We start from the raw sequence: 26107 nt of genomic DNA, 5'->3' as shown, positions 1-26107 counted from the left end.
TATGTGCCAAGTAGTTTTCTAGATTATATGTATCATGTGCATTATCTTTCTTAATCTTCATAACAACTCTCTAACGTATATAGTATTATTTGTATCAGATTTAAAAAATAGGGAAGAGGGCAGAAAAGAAAAGGTTTAGGACACATTGTGAGTAGATAAGTATATTAGCACTGAGACCCAGAATTTGAAATTACTGAAGCAGGCCAAATGGCCACTATGGTAAACTGAAGAAAGCATGCCCCATATTAAGGGCATACACTGCATGAAGAAATGGTAATGTAGTATTGCACATCTTTCAGTTTTTTTTAATTGCAGACAGAAATCTGGATTTTTAAAAATGAGATGTTGGAATTAATTAGAAAAACAAAAGACACTTAAGTCAAACAAACTGTGTCTGCAGATTGCATTCAGTACATGTTTATAAAATAGGGATGTTAGTATCTACTCCTAAGTTTGATGTAAGAATCAAATTGGAGCATTTTATATACAACATTTAGCTCAGTGCCATGCACATAGTGCTAAGTATATGTTAGCTCTTTTTAGTAGGATAAACATTTTTTCTAGTCATCAAAATTCCTCTTCAGTATCATTTATTGTCATTTTTATCTTAAGAAATTGTAAAAATAATATATGAGTGCATGAGTGTGTTGTAAAACCTCAACATGGAAGCAGAGGGAGCAAATGATTGAAGTTGCATTCGTTTTTTGTTCCCATTCCCAATTGCCTTCCCCTCCCTATATGTAATTAAAAGCCACAAATGCTGTATTTATCTTTCTAGTACTCTGTTCCCTTTTATACATCTTGGAAATCTTCTGAAGTAATTTCAAACAAAGCTACATCATTCTTCTCAAAGGTTGCATGATTTATCCTTTACTATGAATATATCCTAATTTATTAAACTAGGTCTCTCAGTTTAGGTAGTTTTTAGTTATTTGTTGTTATAAAAAAGACTCTGCAAGGAGTATGTATGTTTGGGCTTATTTGTGAATACTTCCCTATGTTGAAATGTTGCATGGAATTTCCGGCTAAAGGAATATTAAGAATTTTCAAAGTTATTGTGCCTTTGTTAAATATATATTTGTAACTTTATAATATTCAATTTTATGAATCTATCTTTATTTACTTTACCATTTCCTTATGATGACACATTTAGGTTATTTCCATTTTCTTGCTACTATAAGTGATCTTGCAATAAATAACCTTTGTGAGTAGGTTATATTTTAAAAATATAAACACTTCAATCTGAGAGGAAGTTTTCAACTAGCAAGTATATCTCCGAGACTTTACTTTCCAAAAACTATTTTAAGAATTATATTTAGTGGCAATATATTATTATAATTTTATTTGGTAATATATAATTTTTAGAAAAAAATAGAGCTTTAATAAAATCATGGCCCTGTCTTTATACTTAGGATTTTTAGAAACTATGTTTTTGTTTCATTTTAGGCATTGTCATCTGTGATGAAGATCATCGTGAAACAGAAGATTGAGTTGGGCCTTGTAACTTTGGACCTGGATTAGAAATTTAGAACAGAGAGTTAAAATTAGTCACTTTTTTGTATTCCAATTTCATATTATTTATTTATTTTAATAAGTAGGTTTAGAGTGAAGAAATTAAAATTCATTGCTATACCAGAGGATGGAATAATATTTGTTCTGGTATTTTTTTTCCTTTTTGTATGAAGAGAAGAGAGTAGATAGCCAAGAGCTATAGCATTCATAATGAAATATACTAAATGCAATTTTATGATGTCAGTTCTTGGCATTATAATCTATGTAGCTGATTTAATTGTGGACATCTGGGTATCTGTCAGGTTTTTCCACGAAGGACAGTATATTTTTGGTATTTTAACATTCAGCTTTATGCTTTTTGGAACACTTGTGGTCCAGTGTTTTAGTTATTCTTGGTTCAAGGCTGATTTAAACAAAGCAGGCCAAGAAATTCAGCATTGCTTTCTTCTACTTCATTGCTTACAAGGAGGAGTTTTTACAAGGTGAATATGTGCTTTTGATCACTAACATTGTTTTCCTTTTACCCAAACAAGCTACCTTTTTTCTATGTAAGTAGTCAGATGTACAAAGGTTCCCTATTTTCAGGGAGCACAAAGGTTACTTGCTCCTCACTGTGGGTGTGCACATGAGTCATTACTGTGCTGTCAGAATTTCCCAGATTCATTTAGCTAATTAAGTTGCTTTTTTGGGTATGTGCTCAGTTTTGTGTTCTGTGTATATTGTAAGCCTGATAGTGCAAATGTAGCTTATCACATGCACCTCTGAGAGAGTACTTCACTTATTTATGCTGATTTAACTAGATGAAAAAAGCTTTACTGTAATAATGCAGTAGCCATGCAGATAGGTAGGTATAGAAATAAAATCAACGTTAAGAATCATGTTGTTAAAACCTTATTTTATAGTTAAACTAGAATCTAAATAGGGTCTGAGAATTCTGTGATTCTCTATATATTTGATTTTATATGACATTTTTACTATTATCTTAAATAATTTTATTCTGTTAAGACAGAATTTTTCATAAAAGTAAAAAGAAAAATATACCTATTAAAAATAATAATGTATTACTATTATTTTTTGTGGTGCTGGGGATCAAACTCAGGGTGTCATGCATGGTAGGCATTCTGTCATTGAGCCATATCCCTAGCCCTGTACTTTTTTTTTTTTACAGTTATATTTTGAATTTGGTCTATTTTAAGATAACATAGAGATTAACTTTTTATTTGTTAAGAGGCAACAAATTCATGGTCATTAGTTGAAAATACTAAAAGAAATCTAGGCTTTTATATTACCAATGATGCCATTACATTACTGTAGAGATTTAGTGTTTTGTAAATATTAGCTTTTATTTAGTCTTTTCAAAGCTAAAATTATTAGTTATAATATGTAAGAGGAACTAAATACAATGAGAAGTTTTAAAGTCTTAGGAAATCTGAAAAGAATGTACTTTAGTTGTTGATATTGGGAGTTAGTTTTGGCATTGTACAAGATGAAAATGTTTAAAGGAATGTGGTAAAAGTGTTTTTTAAAAGAATTTTACACACACATATACATCTACAACAAATATATATATATATATATATATATATATATATTTATTGTAGATGGACACAGTACTTTATTTAGTATTTTTTTTTTTTTTAATGTGGTGCTGAGGATCCAACCCAGCCTAATGGTGCTACACAAGTGCTCTACCATTGAGCTACAACTGTGGCCCGTGAAAGTGCTTTTAAATAAATAGGAGTGTAATAAGTTTTAATGAATATTCTGTATGAGCAATAATGAAAATTATATAGTATCTGAAGGAGGATAAAAATTACTTTGTACAGAATTTAAAAATATAGTATACATGAGTTTCTTTGTTATTCTCTTAAATTTTCACATTTCCCAATTATTTTCATTGGTGTTTGAACTGATGACTCAAGATGTTGATATTGAAAGTTTGGTCCTTGTCCCTGATGCTGATCAAGGTTTTGAAAAAAAGTAAAAAGTTTTACTGCTTTTCTAGCAAAGGAGAAAGGCAATAGACTCAAGTCACAGAGGCTACCATTCAAACTACTACAGAGGGCTTTATAAAGGGAAGTATAGGCCTATTTTCCAGATATTGTCAGTAAATGTGATGAACGTTTAACTTTGTCCTTAGGAGAGCTATTTTTCCATTCCAGGTCCAGAGTTTCTTTGTTCAGGTTGGCAGTAAACCAAAGGACAGATAACTTAGGCAGGGAAGAGTGTTTTTGTTTTCCCTTCAGTTATGGATAGGAAAGGAGGAAAGGAAAAAAATGTCAGTTTTAAAAGAAGTTTCCAGCGATTGAGCAGCAAGGTTTACATTCAAAACATAAAGTGGGCCCCTGTTGCATGAAAGGGACCTCCTCTGTTAAAATATTGCAAGATATTGTATTATAAATAATTCTCTTATAAAAGAAGGCAAAATTGAGCAGGGTGCTGTGGTGGTGCGACACTTGTAATTTCAGCAGTTGGGAATGTTGAGAGAGGAGCAGCATAAGTTCAAAGGTAGCCTTAGGAACTTAGTGAGGCCTTTGGCAACGAAGACTCTGTCTCAAAAATAATAATAAAAAAGAACGGGCTCTGTGGCTCAATGGTTAAGTACTCCAAGTTTCAATTCCTGGTACCCCATCCCGCCAAAGAAAAAGGCAAAATTGCTTTGATGTTCATTGTTTCTTTATCAGCATAGTAATTTTATCATTTTATTTTATACTTGACAGTAAAATGTATTTTGACATATTTTATATATATATATATATATATATATATATATATAAAATACAACTTCCCATATATGAACATAGGAAAGTAATGTCTGATTCATTCTACTAATTTTCCTATTCCCAACTCTCCTCCCTTCCCTTCATTCCTCTTTGTCTAATTCAAAGTGCTTCTATTTTTCATTACTCCCTATTATTGCAAGTTAGCATCCAAATATTAGAACATTTGTCCTTTGGTTTTTTGGGGTTGGCTTATTTCACTTAGCATGATAGTCTCAAGTTCCATCCATTTACTGGCAAATGCCATAATTTTGTTTCTCTTTATGGCTGAGTAATATTCCATTGTGTATACACTAATTTTCTTTATCCATTCATCTGTTGAAAGCTGCTGTAAACATTGATGTGGCAGCTTTACTATAGTATGCTGATTTTAAGTCCTTTGGGTATACCAAGGAGTGGGATAAATGTGTCAAATGGTAGTTTCATTTCAGTTCTTCTGAGGAATCTCCACTCTACTTTCCAGAGTGGTTGCACCAAATTGCAGTTCTTCCAGCAACATATGAGTGTATCTTTTCCCCCATATTCTCGCCAACATTTATTGTTGCTTTTATTCTTGATAATTGTCATTCTTACTGGAGTAAGATGAAATCTCAGTGTAGTTTTAATTAGCATTTTTCTAATTGCTAGAGATATTGAACATTTTTTTCATATATTTGTTGACCGATCATATTTCATCTTCTGTGAAGTGTCTGTTTAGTTCCTTAGCCCATTTATTGATTGGGTTATTTGGGTTTTTTTCTTTATGTATCCTGGAGATTCATGCTCTATCTGAGATACAGGTGGAAAAGATTTCCCCCCATTCTTTAGGCTGTCTCTTCACATTCTTAATTATTTCCTTTGCAGTGAAGAAACTTTTTAGTTTGATACTAGCCCATTTGTTGATTCTTGATTTTACTTCTTATGCTTTAGGAGTCTTGTTAAGGAAGTCGGTTCCTAACCCAACATGATGAAGATTTGGGCTTGCTTCTTCTTCTAGCAGGTGCAGGGTCTCTTGTCTCATGCCTAGGTCCTTGATCCACTTTGAGTTGAGCTTTGTGCAGGATGAGTGATAGGGATTTAATTTCATTTTGCTACATATGGATTTCCAGTTTTCCCAGCACTATTTGTTGAAGAAGCTATCTTTTCTTCAGTGTATGTTTTTGGCGCCTTTGTCTAGTATGAGGTAACTATATTTATATAAGTTTGTCTTTGTGTCTTCTATTCTGTACCATTGGTCTACGTGTCTGTTTTGGTGCCAGTACCAAGTACTGTTATTATAGCTCTGTAATATAATCTAAGGGCTGATATTGTGATGCCTTCTACTTCATTTTTCTTACTAAGGATTATCAGGATAGTAATTTTTGATTAAGTGTCATAAAATTATAGAGGCTCTGGACAGTATGACTATCCTTTTTCTCTGATGGGCATTTAGAATAAGGGTCAGTCTGTTTTTGATTTGCCTTTGCTTCTAGGGTACAGCCTCCAGGGCATTGGTATCCTGGTGTGGTCTTCCTGACCCCAGATATTCTGAATGTTTGTCTGTTTCCTTGGCACTATAAGACTACTAGAAACTTTGTTTTTCAAAAGTGTTCTGCTTAACCTTTACTCTCTCTTATGGTTTCAGTGTTTGGCAAATGTCTTGGGGGAAAAACTGAGTTTGAGGTCCCACAGTTCTGTCAGATCTCCAAAATCTCTGCTAATTTGTTTCTTGACAGCCTGTTGCCTAGTCAAAATCCAGAATTTCAGCCTCTTATCCTGAGTAACAATCAGCAAATACCCCCACAAAATGAGTATCTTTGGAAACAGCTTCCCAGTATCTAGTTTCTATAGTAGTCTTGGCAGGACCATTGTTCTTCTCTAATATATTATTATATCCACCTAGAAGTATAGTCCATAATGTGAAGTTCTAAGTATAAAGTAAAATAAAACCTCTATGGTTCACATGGATAATAAAAAGACCTCAAAACACTTGAATCCCATTTATTATGTTCCCAACTTATATATTAATGTTTTTGGCACTTTAATTCCTATTTTAAATCCACTAGATGATATTATTACTGCATTATTAAGTTGTTTTATGAAGTTAAATTTTATTAGTTTTGTTAATAAAATTTTTCATTCCTTCTTGACTCTTAACCCTTTTGAAAAATACTGAACTTAAGGGCCCTTCTGAAATTATGACTTCATGATAATTGTTTTCTGCATCCCATATTTCCTCATACTGAGAGTAAGGCTGGAGAGCTCCCTCCCCCTTCTTTGGGGGATGCCAGGACCCTAAGAAGGAGATTGGCTCTTACCCCAGCCTGATTGGCACATGCTAACTAAATTTATGTATGTGTAGCACTTGGCTTTTGTTTCTATGTATTATAACCACTTCTGTGGGACCAGTGGAGTAGCAATCTAGCAGCTTTTCTTCAATTTGATCAAACTGTATAAAATTCACTTTTTCTTTATGTCAGTAGGTGACTGAATCAAGCTAGCTGGAGTCCAGGCAATATTCCAGGGCTAGCTGATAAGATCTTGCCCAGATCACTTTTTTTTTTCCTGCCTTTCTGAGGTCTGTCTTTTAGAATTTCATCCATAGAGGGTGTGTTGGTGATATCATCTCTTAATTTTTGATTGCTTGAAAATTGTTGAAAATTCTATAGAATTTTCTGTTGAATTCTAGATAAGTAGTTACTTTCAGTGTATTTTATTCTATTGTCTTTTGGTTTCTATTTTGGCTTTGGAGGAGTTAGATTTCAGTTTTATTGGATTCTTTTGAAAGTATTTTATCTTTTTCCTCTTTGGCAACTCTTAGGTTTTTTTTTTTTTTTTCTTCTTCTTTTTTTGTATTGGGGACTGAACTCAGGGGCACTTATCCACTGAGCCACATCCCGAGCCCTATTTTGTATTTTATTTAAAGACAGGGTCTCACTGAATTGCTTAGCGCCTAAGTTGCTGAGGCTGGCTTTGAACTTGTGATCCTTCTGTTTCAGCCTCCCAAGTACCTGGGATTACAGGTATGCATCATTGTGCCTGACAATTTTTTTATGCTTTAATTATTATGTATTTAGGAGAAGATTTCTTTTTATTTCTCACTTGAAACTTGCTGGTCCTGTTGATTCTGTCATTTACTATCTTCTACCATTTCTGCACAATTCATAGCAGTTATCTTTTTAACATTTTTTTTCTACTACATTTTTCTCTGTTTCTTATGGGGATCCAGTCAAATTTAAGGCAACCTTTCTTACAGTATGTAAAATGACTCTTACATGTTAGATTTTTAAATTTTAAGTTTTATACTGTATTCTACAGTCTGCATAATTTTTTGAACTTTAAATAACTTCATAAGTGTTCACTTTTGTTGTGGTCAAGATATTATCCCATTCAACCACTGAGAGTTTTAAATTGGATTATTCTAAGTTTTATTTTTAAGAAGCTCTATTTTTTTTCAAGTCTGCTGTGTAACTTTTATGGTTTCCTGTTCACTGCAGATATTTTCAGATTTGTTATTTTTAAACATAGCAAGTGTAGTTGTTTAATTTATAATTGTACTATCTGAAGACTTTTTAGGTTTATTACTATGGGCTCTGATTCTACTATTGAGTGCTCATACTGCCTCATTTTTCTGTAGGCCTGGTGTCAATAATCATTTCCTGGTTATTGCACTTGAAAAAATAATGTGTGGGGCCTTCTCCAAGTCTTTCCTAAAGGCTTTGAGGTTGTTTCTAGGTGATGCCTGGAGGTTCTCTCAAGTGCATTCTATACTTAATTTCATGCCTTGAAGTTCATCGGCCTACATAGGTCATACAGGATTGGGATACAGATCTGTTCAAGGAAAATCTTGTGTCAGTAATATTTCAGTTAATTTTTAAATAAATGACTTTTATTGAGGTATAATTTTATGTACAATAAAATGTACATGTTTAAAACACGGAGTTGCAAATAAAATCTTAAAAATATTGATTCTTCTAATCTGTGGTGTTTTTCTCTTCATTTAGACTTAATTTCTCTTAGTAATGTTTTCTAGTTTTTGTTGTAGAAGTCTTGTACGTATTTTGGTATAATTATCCCTAAGTTTTTTATTTTTGGAGGCTATTATAAATGGTATTTATTTTTAATTTCAATTTCTAGTTGTTTATTGCTGATGAATAGAATTGGTTTTTTAAAAATTTTAATTTGTTTAATGACAACAGAATGCATTACAACTCATATTACACATATAGAGCATAATTTTTCATATCGCTGGTTGTACACAAAGTAGAGTCACATCTTTCATGTCTTCATACATGTACTTCATACATGTAATTCCACCATCTTTCCTATCCCTATACTCCCTCCCTTTCCCTCCCTCCCCTTTTCCCCTTTGCCCTATCTAGAGTTCATTTAATCTTCCTATCTCCACCCCACCCCACATCATATTAAGCATATTATGAATCAGCATCCTTAAATCAGAGAAATTCTTTGGCATTGGCTTTTTGGGATTGACTAATTTCACTTAGTATTATATTTTCCAGCTCCATCCATTGACTTGCAAATGCCATGATTTTATTCTCTTTTATTGCTGAGTATTGTTCCATTGTGTATAAATGCCACATTTTCTTTATCCATTCATCTACGAAGAATACCTAGGTTGGCTCCACAGTTTAGTTATTCTGAATTGTGCTTCTATAAACATTGATATGCCTGTGTAGTATGCTGTTTTTAAGTCCTTTGGGTATAGACTGAGGAGTGGGATAGTTGGGTCAAATGGTGGTTCCATTCCCAGTTTTTCAAGAATTCTCCATACTTCTTTCCATATTGGCTGCACCAATTTGCAGTTCTCCCAGAAATATATGAATGTGCCTTTTTCCCTACATCCTTGCCAACACTTATTGTTGTTTGTATTCTTAATAGCTGCCATTCTGACTGGAGTAAGATGAAATCTTAGTAGTTTTGATTTGCATTTCTCTAATTGCTAGAGATGTTGAACATTTTTTTCATGTATTTGTTGATTAATTGTATGTCGTCTTCTGAGAAGTGTCTGTTTAGTTTCTTGGCCCATTTATTGATTGGTTTATTTGTGTTTTTTTTTTTTTTTTTGGTGTTAAGATTTTTGAGTTCTTTATACATTCTAGAGATTAGTGCTGTATCTGACGTGCAGGTGGTAAGAATTTATTGTCAATTAGTAGGCTGTCTATTCACCTGATTGTTTCTTTTGCTGAGAAGAAGCTTTTTAGTTTGAATCCATCCCATTTATTGATTCTTGATTTTAATTCTTGTGCTATAGAAGTCTTATAAAGGAAGTTGGGGCCTAATCTGACATTATGGAAATTTGGGCCTACTTTTTCCTCTAATAGATGCAATTTCTCTGGTTTATAGAATTGGTTGTTTTTATACTGATCCTTTAGCATATGATTTTGTTAAGGCCACTTATTCTAGTAACTTTTCTGTGGACTCCATAGGTTCTTTATGTAGATAATCATATTATTTGTAAATAAAGAAGCCAGATTGTCTTGATTACTGTAGCTTCATAATATATTTTACATTATATACTTTTTCCTCTTTTTAAATAGAATACTTTTTTTTAAAGCAGTTTTAGGTTCATAGCAAAATAGAGAAAAAAGAAGAGAGTTTCCATATAATCTCTACCCCCACATACTGCACAGGGTCCTTATCAATATTCTGTCACAATAGATGAAATTACATTGACATCTTTATTATCCAAAGTCCGTGGTTTACATTGGGGTTTACTCTTTGTGTTGTACATTCTATTAGTTTTGATAAATGTATAATAACATTTTCCTTTCTTTAGAGTATCATACAGAATAGTTTCACTCTCCTAAAAATCACCTGGGCTCTCCCTGTTCATTTTTCCCTCCTTGCTAACCCTGGGCAACCACTGTTTTTTTTTTTTTTTTCTTGGTACTAGGGATTGAACTAGGGTGCTCAACCACTGAGCTGTATCCCCAGCCCTATTTTGTATTTTATTTAGAGACAGGGTCTCACTGAGTGCCTCAGCACCTTGCTTTTGCTGAGGCTGCCTTTGAACTTGCGATCCTCCTGCCTCAGCCTCCCACATTGTTGGGATTACAGGAGTGCGCCACTGTGCCTTTCCTGTCTTGTTGTTTTTTACCTTTCCCAGAATGTCATATAGTTGGAATTATACAGAACATCACCTTTTCACATTTGTTTCTTTTAGTTAGCAATATACATTTAAAAAGTTCTTCCTTTTCATGGCTTGATAGCTCATTTCTTTTTAATGCAGAATTCCATTGTCTGGATGTACTATAGTTTGTTTATCCATTCACTGCCTCAAGAACATCTTGGTTACTTCTGAGTTTTGACAATTTGAAAGCCTCTGTAAATATCCGTGTGCAGGAGGATATTTAATCATTTAAACACCAGGAGCAGGGTGGCTGAATTGTATGCTAAGAGTACGTTTAGTTTTGTAAGAAAATGAAAGGAACCACCATTTGACCCAGGTATCCCTCTCCTCTGTCTATACCCAAAGGACTTAAAAACAGCATACTACAGGGACACAGGCACATCAATGTTTATAGAAGCACAATTCACAATAGCTAAACTGTGGAGCCAACCTAGATGCCCTTCAGTAGATGAATGAATTAAAAAAATGTGGCATATATACACAATGGAATAATACTCAGCAATAAAAGAGAATAAAATCATGGAATTTGTAGGTAAATGGATGGAGAAGATAATGCTAAGTGAAGTTAGCCAATCCCAATCCCAAAAAGCCAAATACTGAATGTTTTCTCTGATATAAGGAGGCTGATTCATAGTGGGATAGGGAAGGGTAGCATGGGAGGGATAGACGAACTCTAGATAGGGCAGAGGGGTTGGAGGGGGAGGGAGGAGGCATGGGGTTAGAAATGATGGTGGAATGTGATGGACATTATTATCCAAAGTACAGGTATGAAGACACAGATTCATGTGAATATATTTTGTATATAACCAGAGATAAGAAAAATTGTGGCTCTACATGTTTAATAAGAATTATAATGTGTTCTGCTGTCATATATTAATAAAAAATTAATTAAAAAAAGAAAATGCCAAAATATCTTCTAAAGTGACTGTATAATTTCTCACCAGCAAAGGAGATTTTCTATTACTCCATATCGTTATCAGCATTTGTTGTCAGTATTCTGGATTATGACCATTCTAATAGGTGTGTAGTGGTATTTTATTTTGTATTTTTCTAGTGACATGTGATGTGGAGTATCTTTTCATATACCTACTTGCCACCTCTGTTTTCTTTGGTGAGGTATCTGTTTGAATCTTTTATCCACTTTTTATTGGGTAGTTCTTTTTCTTATTGTTAAGTTTTAAGAGTTATTTGTATATTTCCAATAACAGTCCTTTATCAGGTGTATCTTTTGCAAATATTTTTTCCAGTCTGTGGCTTATATTTTTACATTCTTAATATTTTATATATATATATATATATATATATATTTTTTTTTTTAATTTATTTTTTCTGTGTTGGAGATTGAACCCATGGCCTCATAATTTGCTAGGCAAATTCTCTATCATTGAGTTACACTCCTAGCCCTTAGCTTTTTAAAATTGTTGAGTTCTATTTGTAGATATTTTGTTAAGCATTTTTGTGTCCATTCTCTTGAGGGATATTGGTCTATAATTTTCTTTTCTTGTAATATCTTTGGTAGGGTTTTTTTTGGGGGGTGGGAGCTTGAACCCAGGGCCTTGTGCATGCAAGACAAGCACTCTACCAACTGAGCTATATCCCTGCCCTCTTTGGTATGTTTGAGATTAGTTTTACATTGCTTCATAACAGAAGTTAGAAAATATTGCTTCATTATATTGCTGAAGAATTTTGTATAAGATTTGTGTCATTTCTTCCTTATATGTTTGGTAAAATGTATTGGATGATGTGAATGTTGTATGAAGATTTTTAGGAAAAATTTAACTTCTTTGATAGATTTAGAAGCATTCAGATCTTCTAGTTGACCTATGTCAGTGTTAGTAAGTTATATTTTTTAGAGAGTTTATCCGCTTCATCAGGGAGTTTGCCCATTTCCATTTTATTGGCATGGTTTTTTTCTAATATTCCCTTGCTATAGTTTTGATATCTATAGGATATTTAGTGATGTCTTCTTTTCCATTTCTGATATTGGCATTTTATATTTTCTTCCTCTCATTCTCTCCCCCTCCTCCTAAATGCAAATGCCATGATTTTATTCTCTTTTCTTGCTGAGTATTATTCCATTGTGTATATATACCACAATGGTCTTAGTAGAGGTTTTTCAATTTCTTCTATCATTTCACAGAATTAGATTTTGGCTTTGTTAAATTCTATTGCATTTTCTTCCTAGTTTATTTGATTTCTGCTTTTATCTTTTTAATTTCCTTCCATATTCTTAGGATTTAATTTGCTTTTCTTCATCTATTTCATTTTTGTAGAAACTTATTACTATTAACCATTTCTTCTTTTTTAATGAAAGCATTGAAACTATGACTTTCCCATTAACCCTTGCATTAGCTGTATCACAGACATTTTGATATGTTTTCATTATCCATAAGTTCAAAATACCTTTTAGCTTTCCTTGTGATTTCTTCTTTTACCCAAGGGTTAGACTACTTAAAAAATTTTAAAATAATTAGATGTTTTTGTAGATATTGTTAAAAAATATTGATAATTTAACTTCTTTGTTGTCAGATAACATTTTTATGATTTCAGTCTTTTGAAATTTATTTATACTTGTCTTATTGCCTAACATACAGTCCATCCTTTTGAATGCTTCATGTGCACTTGGAATGTGCATTTCTGCAATGATAGGTTGTAGTAATCTCTAAATGAAATTTAATGAGTGTAGTCAGTAGTTATACAGGCATTATGTGGACTTACTGATTTTATGCTTAGTTGTTAGTGTTGGGAAAAATGTGTAGAAATAAAATATGTAAATTATAATTGGATAATATTTTTTCATATGATGGTCAGGCTTAGGCCGTCTTTACTATGGCACATAATTTGAAAGAGTTTAACCTCTTCTGTAATGGAATTGAAATCTTCAGAAATATATTGATATAAACATAGAGTTGGGTGCTGGGAGAATTTTAAAATGTTGCAGTTTATGTCTTCAGTCTCCCACAGTCTTTGATGTGACATAATAGAAGATCTAATTCCTTCTAGCCAGAATATAGTCTGAAGTGATAATGTGAAAGAGTTTTGTTTCCAGAGTGGTATTTCTTTTTCCCCTAAATCCAAACTACAAGAACAAGAGAACATTTTTTCTGTACACCATATAAATACACCACAGATTTTTTTTTGTTTGGAAATTAACTAGAATCAAATAGAAAGTGATACCCAGGGTCCTAGGGTTGTAGTTCAGTGGTAGAACACTTGCCTAGTACATGTGAGTGCACTGGGTTTATCGGCACCACATAAAAATAATAAAATAAAGGCATTGTGTTCATCTACAACTAAAAAAAAATATTTAAAAAAAGAGAAAGTGATACCCAGTGTATGCAGTATGACACCATAAAAATTTGATTAATTTTGGAATTGGGATAGTTTAATATATCATGTTATGGCTATATTTCTAGGTAGGATACCAGACAAGTAGATAAATTTCAAATGAATCAAATATCTAATATCAAAAATCATAGAAGTACTTTTATAACTTTGGGATGGGGAAAGCTTTTCTAGCCATGACTCAAATTCTAAACTTTAAAAAGGTAGATCTGACTGTAAATGAAGTTCATGTCAGTAAGCAAAAGAAAAAACCACTGGACAAAGACAAAAAAGCAAAGTCAAAAGAAAAACAACAGGGAAAAATATTCATACCTTATAGCAGATAAAGGACTTGTCCTCCAATGTTTAAAGAACTTCTAGAAATCAAAATTAAAAGACCATCCATTCACTAGAAAAATATGGGGAAAATAAGGATAGTTCACACAAAAGGAAAGACAATGATCTTGAGTTGTATAAAACATGCTAAGCCTTATACATAATAAAAATGCCAATTAAAACTACATGGAAATATTATTCCTTATCTACAAAATTGGCAAAAATCCCAGTGATAAAACTCTGTCTTTGTAAGGCATAGGAAAACAAGTATTCTCATACCTTGCTGAGTATGGGTTGGTACAGTATCTGTGGATGGTACTTCGATATGTTGCAAGAATATAATGTACTTTTAATCATAGAATGTCTTCTTATAGAAATTTGTCCTACTTGCATACATGTAAAATGACATATGTACACAAGTCTTTAATTGTACCATTACTTTTAATAGCAAAATACTGAATACAATTTAAATGTCCTTTCATGAAGTTTTGTTATATCTATGCAATGGCAAACTTCTAGCAATTATAAAAAATGATAAAGTACTTTATATACTGAAATGAAAAGATCTCTAAGACATATTTTTAAGTGTAAAGATAAGATGCAGACAGACCTTATTTATCTCTGGTAATATTTGATTTGAAGTCTATTTTATGTGTGTGATGTTAATATAGCCAAATTAGCTTTTTTGTGTATGATTTTCTTTCAAATTGTGCCTTTATTTGAGAGGGAATCCTTTGCTAAACACATAAAGTTTATAGCTTGCTTTTTAATTGAGTTTGAAAATCTCTGCTAATTGAAATGCTTAATATATTTACATTTAGTGTAATTATTGATTTGGGTTTCTTCTGGATTATGTTATTCCTGGTGAGAGATAGTCAACTTTTCATTGTTTTTCTGTGAGAATGTGTCTTTTTTCTCTGTTTTAAATATTTTCTCTGTATACTTGATTTGTGGCAATTTAAGAATTATGTACCTATGTTTTTGTATCTGCTTGGGTTTATTGAATATTTTAGATCTGTATGTTTTGGTTTTTGATTAAATGTGGGAAATACTTTTTTTTTTCCACCATTATTTTGTCATAATTTCTCCCTGTTCTCTTTTTCTTCTGTGATTTCAATTATACATTTGTTACTGAAACTCTGTTCCTTTTCTCCCTGTATTTTTCTGCATTTTTTTTTTTGATGATTTCTATTGTCTTAGCCTGGTGAGGCTGTTATTACAAAATAGAGTAGACTGGGGGGCTTTTAAACAAGAGAAATTTGTTTCTCACAGTTCTGGAGGCTGGGAAGTCTAAGATAAGGTACTAGGAGATTCAGTGTTTAGTAAGTTCCTGCTTTCTGATTCATAGATGATGCTTTCTAGTTGTGTCTTCACCTGATAGAAGGTCAAGGCCCTCTCTGTGGTCTCATTTGTAAGAGCATTCATCTAGTTGTCTCCCAAAGCCCCCTGCTCTACCAGATACCATTACAATGGGGATTATGTTTCAGCCTATGAATTTGGGATAGGGTACAGGAATTTCAATCTATAGCGTGCATCTTAAGTTCACTGATCCTTCCTTTATTTGTGTCCAATTTGCTATTACTTCCATGGAATGAATATTTGATTTTACATTTTGTATTTTTTTTGTCATAAGACTTCCATTTGCTCTTTTATTCCAGTTTTCATCTCTTTCCTGAATTTCCAGACTTTACAATCTTTACAATTATTACATACTTTTTTTTTCTTAGAGATTTAAAAAATTATCATGGTTAAAATTTTCACTTACTAATTTCCTTTACTAATTTCAGGATCTGGGTCATCAATAGGTATGTTTCTATTAACAGATACGTTTCTGTTAACTTTTTAAAAAATCTTTGTTGTGAGTCTCATATTCCTGTTTATTTGTATGTCAAGTAATTTTTTATTGTGTTGTAGATATTATATGTAAGTGATAATTTGTAGAGACACAGGTTTTTCTTTATCTTCTGATAAGAAAGAAGACAGTTAAATTAGTGGCAAATTCCTTTGATGTTTTACAGAGGCTTCATATAGAATGTAAAAGGGAAGGTCTTTTTTGCGTTTGGCCTTAGTCTTAGGGGAATGGTTCTGAGATATGGTTTTTACTTCTAAGACATGGCAATTATGAGGTTCCTGAGGAATGCCTGAGATTATTACTAATCCCCTTAAATTTGCTGAGATTAAAATTCTAAACTACCTATGGTAGATAACTGGTTAAATCTCTGCTAAGATTCCTTCTGTTTCCCTACTCCCCCTCAATTTCTTTAGTCTTGCTTCACATATGCACAATAAGGGATTAGCCAAAGATTTGAAAAAAGTATATGCAGATTTTGGCAGTCTCTATTCTGTGACTCCTTGTTTTGGAAGATTATTCCTTAGTTTCTGACCACTATGGTAAACTCAAACTCAGTCCTCTAACTCTTTGGGCAAATAAGGTTATATATTTCCTTTGTGCCATTTAGATTGTGCTGTGCCTTTAGAAGAAAAGCTAGACAAATGTGCAACCTCATGTAATGTGGTTTTCTTCTTTTAAGTGTTGAGTGCCTTCAAGTTTTGTCCTACTTTCAGTTGTTCTTGTGTACCTTTAAAAAAAATTTTGTCCAGAATTTATTGTTTCATATCAGTAGAAACTTTTGCCTGATAAAAGATAATTCGTCATTCCTGGATGTCGGAGTCCAGCTCCAACAGGGGGTCTCAGGAGAGAACGGATGGTGAGGAGTCGCCGAAAGGCGGGTGGAAAAACAACACAGACACCAAAGTGAAGGTGCTGATCCCAATCTTTACTTGTGAAGTTGATCATATATACTTTTCATTTTGGCAGGCTCACAGTACTTTGTGGTTACAAAACAGGAATCATTATTCAAAGAAACAAAATATTACCTAGCTACAATTAGATAAGAAGAATGTCTCTTGGCTTAGGCATAAGCAAGCATTTTTCCTTTCAGTTCGCATTTTGCTTTGAGCTGTTTCTGTTTAGTTAACTTTTAATAATAGTTAGAAATGTCCCAGACTATTGGCCTATACCTTGACTATTCTTTCTTGACTTACTGACTAGAACTGGTGCCATGGTTACGGCAAGTGGTTAACTTGTTATTAATTTTAATCAAACAAGAGTAAGAGCACAAACCATTGTGCACAGGAACAAGAACGAGTTGCCCAGTACTAAGCACTAATCTATCTTCTTAACATTAATTCTTCTTCTCTAGATTTTAATTTGATTTCTCAAAAACTTCCTTGACAGGAATACAGGGAGTTTTTCATTAGACATTAACAATTTATATTCCACAGCTGAATCATTGCATTTAGAGCAAACAGATCTATTCTTTAGAAGTAGTTGCATTAATTGGGAAAGTCATGTTTTTTTTCCTTCATACTTAATGGTCATATGAGAAGTTGCAACTATACTTATTAAAGGAATACAAAAACAAACCAGCCCATTCCCAGAAACATACTGCGCTCCTCCAGAGGATGGATGCCTTGCACCGTCCACCTCAGTAGGGCCTTGCCATTGCCTGAGTCAGGGGAGGGGCGCAGCACCTGGATGCTGTTAATTTTTTGTCTCAAATAAAATAGTATGTAGGGATAAACAATGCTAGGTAAGCACCCTCTGTTTCTTTTCTTTGGCTTGTTCACCATTTGTCCCTGAAACAATGCTCTGTTGATTAAAAAAAATTATATTCATATTTCCCTTCCCCATGAAGTTATCCTCAGAAAAGCAGAACTTCCTGTAGATTTGCCATTTATTATTATGATGTTGGGCTAAATTATTCCCTGAAGTCACTGGAAATTTGAATGTAAACATTTGTAAATACCCAGTTTTGTTTTTAAATGAACACTTACATAGTACTTAACTTGTGCTATGTCTAAGCATTTTATATATAAATAAATTAATCCATTTAATAATCTATCAGTCCAGTGAGAATGGATATGATGATTAGCTCCATTTTCCAATTAGGAAACTGAAGCAAAAAGAAATTAAGCTAGGAAGAGGGAAAGCCAGGATTTGAATCCAGGCATTCTGGTACTATTAGAGTACTCTTTTATTACTTACTTTTTGAGATGGGAGTCTCCCTGTGTTGCTCAGGCTGGTTTTGAACTCCTAGATTCAAGTGATCCTTACACCTCAACCTTCTAATTATCTAGGACTTGAGGCACATTTCACCATCTCTGGCGGTCTGTACTCTTTAGCTACTGTGCTCTGCTGCTTCTTCTCCCAGTTTATGCTGCCTATACTAATTATTCTCTGGGTATGTAACTGTTAATATTTATGAATTTTTCAAAATTTTTAATAGTATCTATCTGTTGGTTTATAAACCATATCAAAGAACAGGAATCACATATTCCCTATTGTGATATATGCCCCCAAAGACTTAAGCACAACTTCCCCATAAATCTTGCGGATAAATACTAGACAATATTAATCATTTTTCTTCTTTTTTCACAATATTGTATTTATATTTCTTAATCAGTACTCATTTCTTCTGCCTTGTATTGCAACTAGTATTTCATAGATTTGACATTCCAATTAGGTTGTAAGATCATTGAAATAGAGACCATGCCTTCATCATTTTTGTAGACATTTGTTTCTACCCTGGCATCTAGCCGATACCTAGTAGATTATGCTATTCCAAAAATGTAATGGCAAAAATATACTTTTATTTGCCAGCTTAGAATCTTTGTATATCCATATATGTATGTACATATTTTGTTTATAATAGGAATAACTTGTTTTAGTGTCTTACTTTTACTTTGAACGTTCCACAGTCCTTCCATACTTACTAATTTCTTCTAATTTTTAAATTTATTATGGTCATTAACCCATATTAATTATACAAATTCATGGGATTCACTATGATATTTTCATACAGGCCTATATTGTGCATTCACCTTTTTCTACCTTCTCTCCCTTCCCTCTCGTTCCCTTCTTAGTTCCTAATAATTTCTCTCTTACTTTTAGATCATCTTTTTTTTTTTTTTTTCAGTTTCCACATATAAAAGATACCATGTGATACTTGGCTTTCTGTGTGTGACTTATTTCACTTAATGTTGTGATATCCTCCAGTTCAATCCATTTTTCCTGCAAGGACAGAATTTCATTCTGTAGGGCTCTATTGTGTGTGTGTGTGTGTGTGTGTATGTATGTGTGTGTGTGTGTGTGTGTGTGTGTGTATATATATATATATATATATATATATATATATATATCATGTTTTCTTTATCTGTGCAACTATTTATGATCATGTAGACTGATCCCATATCTTGGTTATCATGAATAATGCAGCAATAAACATATGGTAGTTCTGTTTTTTAGTTTTTTGAGGAAACTCCATACAGTTTTCCACAGTGGTTATTATAATTTATATAATCTCCAATAGTGTAGATGGCCTTTTATTTTTCCACATCCTTGCTAGCATTTGTTTGTTTGTTAACGGTCATTCTCACTGGAATGAGAATATATCTTATTGTAATTTCAATTTACATTTCCCTGATGGCTAAAGATATTGAGAATTTTAAAATATTTTTTTATTTTTTAGTTCTCGGCGGACACAACATCTTTGTATGTGGTGCTGAGGATCGAACTCGGGCCGCACGCATGGCAGGCGAGCACGCTACCGCTTGAGCCACATCCCCAGCCCCCTGGCTAAAGATATTGAGCATTTTTATATATTTATTGTCAAAATTGTATTTTTTATTTTGAGATTCTGTTCAAATTATTTGTCCATTTTTTGATTTGAGTACATTTTGTTATTATTTTTTTAGTTCTTTATAATATTCTATTAATCCTTTGTCTAATGAATAGCAGGTAAAGATTTTCTCCCTTTCTGTAGATAGTTGCTACTCTGTTGATTGCTTTATTTGCTGTGTAGAAGCTTTTTAATTGGATGCAATCCCATTTGCCAATTCTTTTTGCTTCATGTGCTTTTGGAGCTTATCCAGAAAATTATTGACTGTGCTGATGTCTTGAAGCATTTTATGTTTTTCTCAGTAGTTTCAAAATTTGAGCTCTTACATTAGGGTTTTGATCCATTTGGAGTTGGGTTTTGTATAGGTAGAGAGATAGGGGTCTCCTGTATATGGATATCCAATTTTCTAAGCACCATTTATTGAAGAGAATGCCTTTTCTTCATGTGTATTTTTGTCAAGAGATCAGTTGACTGATCAGTTCTTTCTTTTGCTTCATTGGTCAGTGTTTCTGTCTTCATGACAATTATCATGTTGGTTTTATTAATACAACTCTTGTGTCCTGAAATCTGGTATTGTGATGCCTCCAGCTTTGTTCTTTTTTTCAGTTTTGCTTTGGCTATTTTCTACTGTCTTTTTATGGAAAAAGTGTGATGAGCTTTCATTTATTCATTCAGTAAATGTTTTAGAGCACCTGCCACGTGCCAGGTATTGTTCTAGTTATTTAGTTTGTATCAATGCACAAATCAAATTCTCTCTTTTCATGTAGATTACATTTTTTGAGAAAGTAAAGATAACAAAAATAAATATTGTGTTGTGGTATTACAAAGAAAAATAATAAAGATATAGAATGTGATGGAGAGTACTATTTTAGATTGTGTGATCTGAGAATTCTAAGAAGAAGTGATAATTGAATAGAGACCTGAATTTTTATAGGATCTGAGGAAGTCCCACATTTTTGTCTGAACAACCTGGTGAATATTTAGGGAGGAGTAAGAAGTTTTTGTGTACTATTGCATGGTAGAAGGACTATAGATAACACTAATGTACTTTATATTTCAAAAAGCTAAAAGAAAGGTTTTGAATGTTTTCACCATAAAGAAATGATAAGGATTTGAGGAAATGATATGTTTAACCTGATTTAAACATTATATAGTGGTATATTTTTATTGAAATACTCATGATACTCCTTAAATGCATATTTTTATATTTAATTTAAAATAAATTTAAATTTATAAAAATGTATGATTGAAGTTAAATGTTCATGTTTACTTTACAGGTATTGGTTTGCCTTGAAAAAGGGTTACCACGTGGCTTTCAAATGTAATAGCAAAACGAATAGCTTCACCAAAGAGCAAATTGATCAACATAAAGAAGTTATAGATAGAGTGACTGATTTGAGCATGCTCAGGCTATTTGAGACCTACCTGGAAGGCTGCCCACAACTTCTTCTTCAGCTCTATATCTTTCTGGAACATGGACAAGCAAATTTTAGTCAGTGTAAGTCTTTATTAACACCATGTTAGATGTTGGATGCCACTGAAATCTTATATCAACTATATAACTCTCAGGCAGGTTTTAGAGTTTTCAATCCTTTAAAATTGTTTTTTGAAAAGTAAATTCAGTAATATGGTTCAGATGTTAAAAAATATAAAGATATATTGCCTCCTTTTCTCTTCTTCCTATTCCTTCCTTTGTCTGCCAAGAAAGGAAATCACTGCTGAAGGAAGGCTGACTGTATAATGAGATGTTAAGATCAGGCAAGCTGACTGAAAATTCTAGTCATGCCAATTATTAACATCAGTAATTCAAGAAAACCTTGTAAACATGTCCCCCTATGTTTAACCTAGATGTATTCTTAACTCAACTTTTCCTTAGATCCCCAAAATGCCCAAAGCCATTTCAGCTTTCTAAGGCAAAATATGAGGAGTGTAAATTGGAGGAAGAGACAGGGAATTTATCAACTGTAATTAAAATGCCTTATTTGCAAATTTTATAAAACTATGGCAAAGTGAACACATTGCTAGGACTTTGCCAGGCTTGAAGGAGATTGAGCAAGTGGGGTCCTTGAAATTTAAGTTTTACTACCTTTGTGATAAATCCACCTCTTAGGTAACAGTATTGATCATCTTTAAACATTTTTTAAAAATTTTTATTGTTGGTTGTTCAAAACATTACATAGTTCTTGATATATCATATTTCACACTTTGATTCAAGTGGGTTATGAACTCCCATTTTTACCCCGTATACAGATTGCAGAATCACATCAGTTACACATCCATTGATTTACATATTGCCATACTAGTGTCTGTTGTATTCTGCTGCCTTTCCTATCCTCTACTATCCCCCTCCCCTCCCCTCTTCTCTCTCTACCCCCTCTACTGTAATTCATTTCTCCCCCTTGTATTTTTTTCCCTTTCCCCTCACTTCCTCTTGTATGTAATTTTGTATAACCCTGAGGGTCTCCTTCCATTTCCATGCAATTTCCCTTCTCTCTCCCTTTCCCTCCCACCTCTCATCCCTGTTTAATGTTAATCTTCTTCTCCTGCTCTTCGTCCCTACTCTGTTCTTAGTTACTCTCCTTATATCAAAGAAGACATTTGGCATTTGTTTTTTAGGGATTGGCTAGCTTCACTTAGCATAATCTGCTCTAATGCTATCCATTTCCCTGCAAATTCTATGATTTTGTCATTTTTTAATGCAGAGTAATACTCCATTGTGTATAAATGCCACATTTTTTTTATCCATTCATCTTTTGAAGGGCATCTAGGTTGGTTCCACAGTCTTGCTATTGTGAATTGTGCTGCTATGAACATCTATGTAGCAGTGTCCCTGTAGCATTTTTATGTTTAATATGAATACTGTGGTTTCTAGGGAAATCATCAAAGAATAATATCAGAGCATATCATTGAAGGATGTGGGTTATTAAGTTGAAAGGTTGAATAAAAATGGCTCACCAAGCTCATTGTTATCATTTCAGCAAAGCAAAGATAAAATTCTAGAAGATTTGAGAAGGAAAAAAATGATCACTTACTAAAGATAGAGAAACCAAATGGCATTAAACATTCTTAACTGTAACAGTTGAAATTGGAATAACAGTGACGATTTCAAAGTTTCAATGGAAAAAAAATCAACTTTTTAATTCTATTTTTAACAAAACTGTGTCTCAAGAGTGAGAAAGGAGGGGCTGGGGTTGTAGCTCAATGGTAGAGCACTTGCCTTGCATGTGTGAGGCACTGGGTTTGATTCTCAGCACTGCATATAAGAAAAATAAAAAAAAATAAAGGTTTATCAACAACTAAAAAGAAAATAAAATAAAAAATAAAAAAAGAGTGAGAAAGGAATAAAGACTTTTTGAGCCATAACATGGTCTCAAAATACTTAGCTTTTGTGCAACATAAGAAGGAATGAGAATCAGGAAATAGGACATCAACACAGAAGAGAGGTGAAGGGAAGTTCTGGGATGATAGGAAGCAAGCCTCAAGAATAATCAGCCTAGGGCTCTGGTTATAACTCAGTGGTAGAACACTTGCCTAGCATGTGTGAGGCCCTGGGTTCGATCCTCAGCACCACATAAAAATAAATAAATAATAAAATAAAGATATTAAAAAATACAATAGCATTATTAAAAAAAAAAAAAGAATAACCAGCCTAGAGCAGGAGGATGGTAGTAGAAAAAAATTGGAGGGGGAAATAAAGGAAAAGAAATGACAGATGTATACACAGAGGTTTTCTCAATCAGTTTGAAGTATTTGCTAGGAAATAGGGATAGGGTAAAAAAAAAATTAAGCAAGTGAGCAAAAGCAGAGTTTACTGCAGAAAAAAATGTAATGTTTTAAAGAAAATAAAATATAATCAGAGTGACTGAGCAGTTAAAAAACCAAGACCAAATCAAACCAAAAGTCCCTGTATACTTATGTAGTTGTAATAAAGTAAAATAAATATTGATTTTACCAAATGTTGTGATGTTGCTCTTTTAGAAAGAGATAAATGGAGGCTATGTGGAATGCACATGTATACTAAAATGTCTTCTTTCTAAATAGGAAATCAGTAAACAATGTTTAAAACAGATAAGTTAAACATAATGCATATTTTAGGTAGAAATAACTACCTGTCACAGTAGAAACTTAGGAGAATTGATAGTGATTTCTTCTGGGGATTTAAATTAAGTGGTAAGGAAGGGTAGAAAAGGGTACTGCTGTTTTTCTAGTAAAGTTTGTAGAAATTTTTAGCTTTTTAAACTATGTGTATGTATTAATTTGGTAGAAATTAAAACCAATTATAAAAATAGCTCATAGGGCAATTTAGGAGAAAGTGATGTTTTAATTCAAATGTTTTTGAATTAAAGAAGAAAAGAAATCCTACTAGTGAGGTCCATTGTGTCATGTGCCAAAACCAAGAAAGAGTATACAGAGACATTTTTCAGGTCCTGTTCTCATTATCCTCATCAGTAGATAAATTGTTGTAAGTCTAGCTATCATGTAGACTTCCAGTGGGGCTTAATTAAAATTACTAGCACTCTGTATTCTCTAAATTATTTCATTTTAGTTTTCTGATGCTTTTCTTTTGCTTTATGGAAGTCCCTTGCTTTAACTGTGGGGCTAATAATAACTTGCATTTCCATAATAGTAATGAATTTATTCTTCTGTTCCTTGTTAGGTAAAAATGGAGTAAAGATGTCAAACCTATAGAAGTTTGGTTTTAGAGCATATTTGTTCATTTGAGTCATTATCTTCAGGATATGAAAACTTGAGCTTGTTAATGTTTTATACTTATGTTAAATTTTCTTTTTAACTGCTCCTCTTCTTTGCACCATGAAGCTGTACCTTGTGAATTAGGTATATATTCAAGGTCAAAATTAAAATGTCGAGAAAACTTAGGATTATACTTGTTTTTAAACAACCAGAGTATGCAGTTCCCATTATTCCAATTGCTTAATAAAATTTGTTCAGTGAATTATTCAGAAGCACTTCAAAGCAGCCTGATGGTAGTGGATTAGTATACCAACTTTGGAATCAAGAAAATTTAGATTCAAATTTCAGTTCTATAATTTTTTAGTTATGTGACTTTGACCAAGTAATATATTTTGTCAAGCTGCAGTTCCCTCACATGTAATATGGGAATATTATCTCCAAGGATTAGATAAGTAAATTGCCTGAATGTGTTTGTGAGACTCTGTGTATACAGATAAAGCATTTATGGCATCTAGTAATATAATATTGCTATTACTATTCCTGTAACAATAGGTCTTTTTTATTTTTTGTTTTGTAGATGCAGCTATCATGCTTTCTTGCTGTGCCATTTCTTGGTCAACTGTTGATTTTCAAATAGCTTTAAGAAAATCCTTGCCTGATAAAAATCTCCTTAATGGATTCTGTCCCAAAGCCACCTATCTCTTTTACAAGTTGTTTACATTATTGTCTTGGATGCTTAGTGTTGTACTTCTATTGTTTATAAATGATAAGGTTGGATTATTTATGTTGTTATTACTTTGGATTGTAGGTTTAATATGGGCATGTAAAGAACAAACTCAGTTTTGTAATTCCAAAAGTATGGAATTCTTATATAGAATTGTTGTTGGATTTATTCTTGTCTTTACATTTTTTAATATTAAGGGACATAATACTAAATGCCCAATGTCTTTTTATTATGTTGTAAGAGTGCTGACCACACTGGGTATATTGATTGGGTTCTGGGTTTATCCACTTTCTATTTTTAATTCAGATTACTTTGTACCTATCAGTATCACTTTAGTTCTTTCTCTTCTCCTTGGGATTATTTTTCTTATAGTTTATTATGGGGTTTTTCACCCAAATAGAAGTGAAGAAACAAAATATGATGAAACTGATGGAAGATATGTTCAAAGAGATTGTAGAATGAAGTATTTCCTAATGGAATAAGCTATTAATTTATAAGATATGTTTTATTGTTATTTGTTTCATTGGTTAGTAAAGAAAAATATGTGTTATGTGTGTATTGTCTCTTTATTTTTGCTACCTTTAATTTGAGAATGGTTCTGGTACATTAATTTTGAATGTGAGAGAACATAATGATATTTTATTATTTAAATTATTATTATTTGTGTTTTTTGTGGCTCTGGGGATTGCATCCTGGGCCTTGTGCATGCTGCACAAAGTATTATACCACTGAGCCCCACCTTCTGCCCTCTTATTTGGTTTTGAAGGTCTTGAGTACAAAGATGTTTTCTTACTGTATCTGGTAAAGCTACCATCTTGAGCCTGAAATGGAAGAAATAATCTAGTTCCCACAAAGGCTGGCCTTGAGGTATTCTCCAGGTTTTCTCTGATTGTTCCTAAAATTGCTCTACCTGTTGTGGAGAACTCCAAAGGGAACAGAAGAGCAGAAC

General features: G+C 32.8%; 1 protein-coding gene across 1 annotated transcript; it reads left to right on the top strand.

Annotated features, from left to right (window-relative positions):
• Positions 1-1722: 1722 nt before the first annotated feature.
• Xkr9 (XK related 9) lies at positions 1723-25640 on the top strand. Its single transcript, XM_027946203.1, has 3 exons — positions 1723-1994; positions 21020-21240; positions 25012-25640. Exons 1-3 carry the CDS (start codon positions 1723-1725, stop codon positions 25638-25640), a joined length of 1122 nt encoding a protein of 373 aa, XP_027802004.1.
• Positions 25641-26107: the final 467 nt, after the last annotated feature.

Source organism: Marmota flaviventris, chromosome 15 (assembly GCF_047511675.1).
Source record: "Marmota flaviventris isolate mMarFla1 chromosome 15, mMarFla1.hap1, whole genome shotgun sequence".
NCBI lineage: Eukaryota > Metazoa > Chordata > Mammalia > Rodentia > Sciuridae > Marmota > Marmota flaviventris.
Note: the sequence above shows the minus strand (reverse complement) of the source record. Positions and strands in the feature narration are given on the sequence as shown.

Bases quoted from the DNA above. Each gene is read 5' to 3' on its own strand.
- Xkr9 (XM_027946203.1), top strand. From the start codon at position 1,723: ATGAAATATACTAAATGCAATTTTATGATGTCAGTTCTTGGCATTATA. The intron at 1,995-21,019 runs GTGAATATGTGC...TTTACTTTACAG, and splicing joins CAAGGAGGAGTTTTTACAAG to GTATTGGTTTGCCTTGAAAA. The intron at 21,241-25,011 runs GTAAGTCTTTAT...TTTGTTTTGTAG, and splicing joins ACAAGCAAATTTTAGTCAGT to ATGCAGCTATCATGCTTTCT.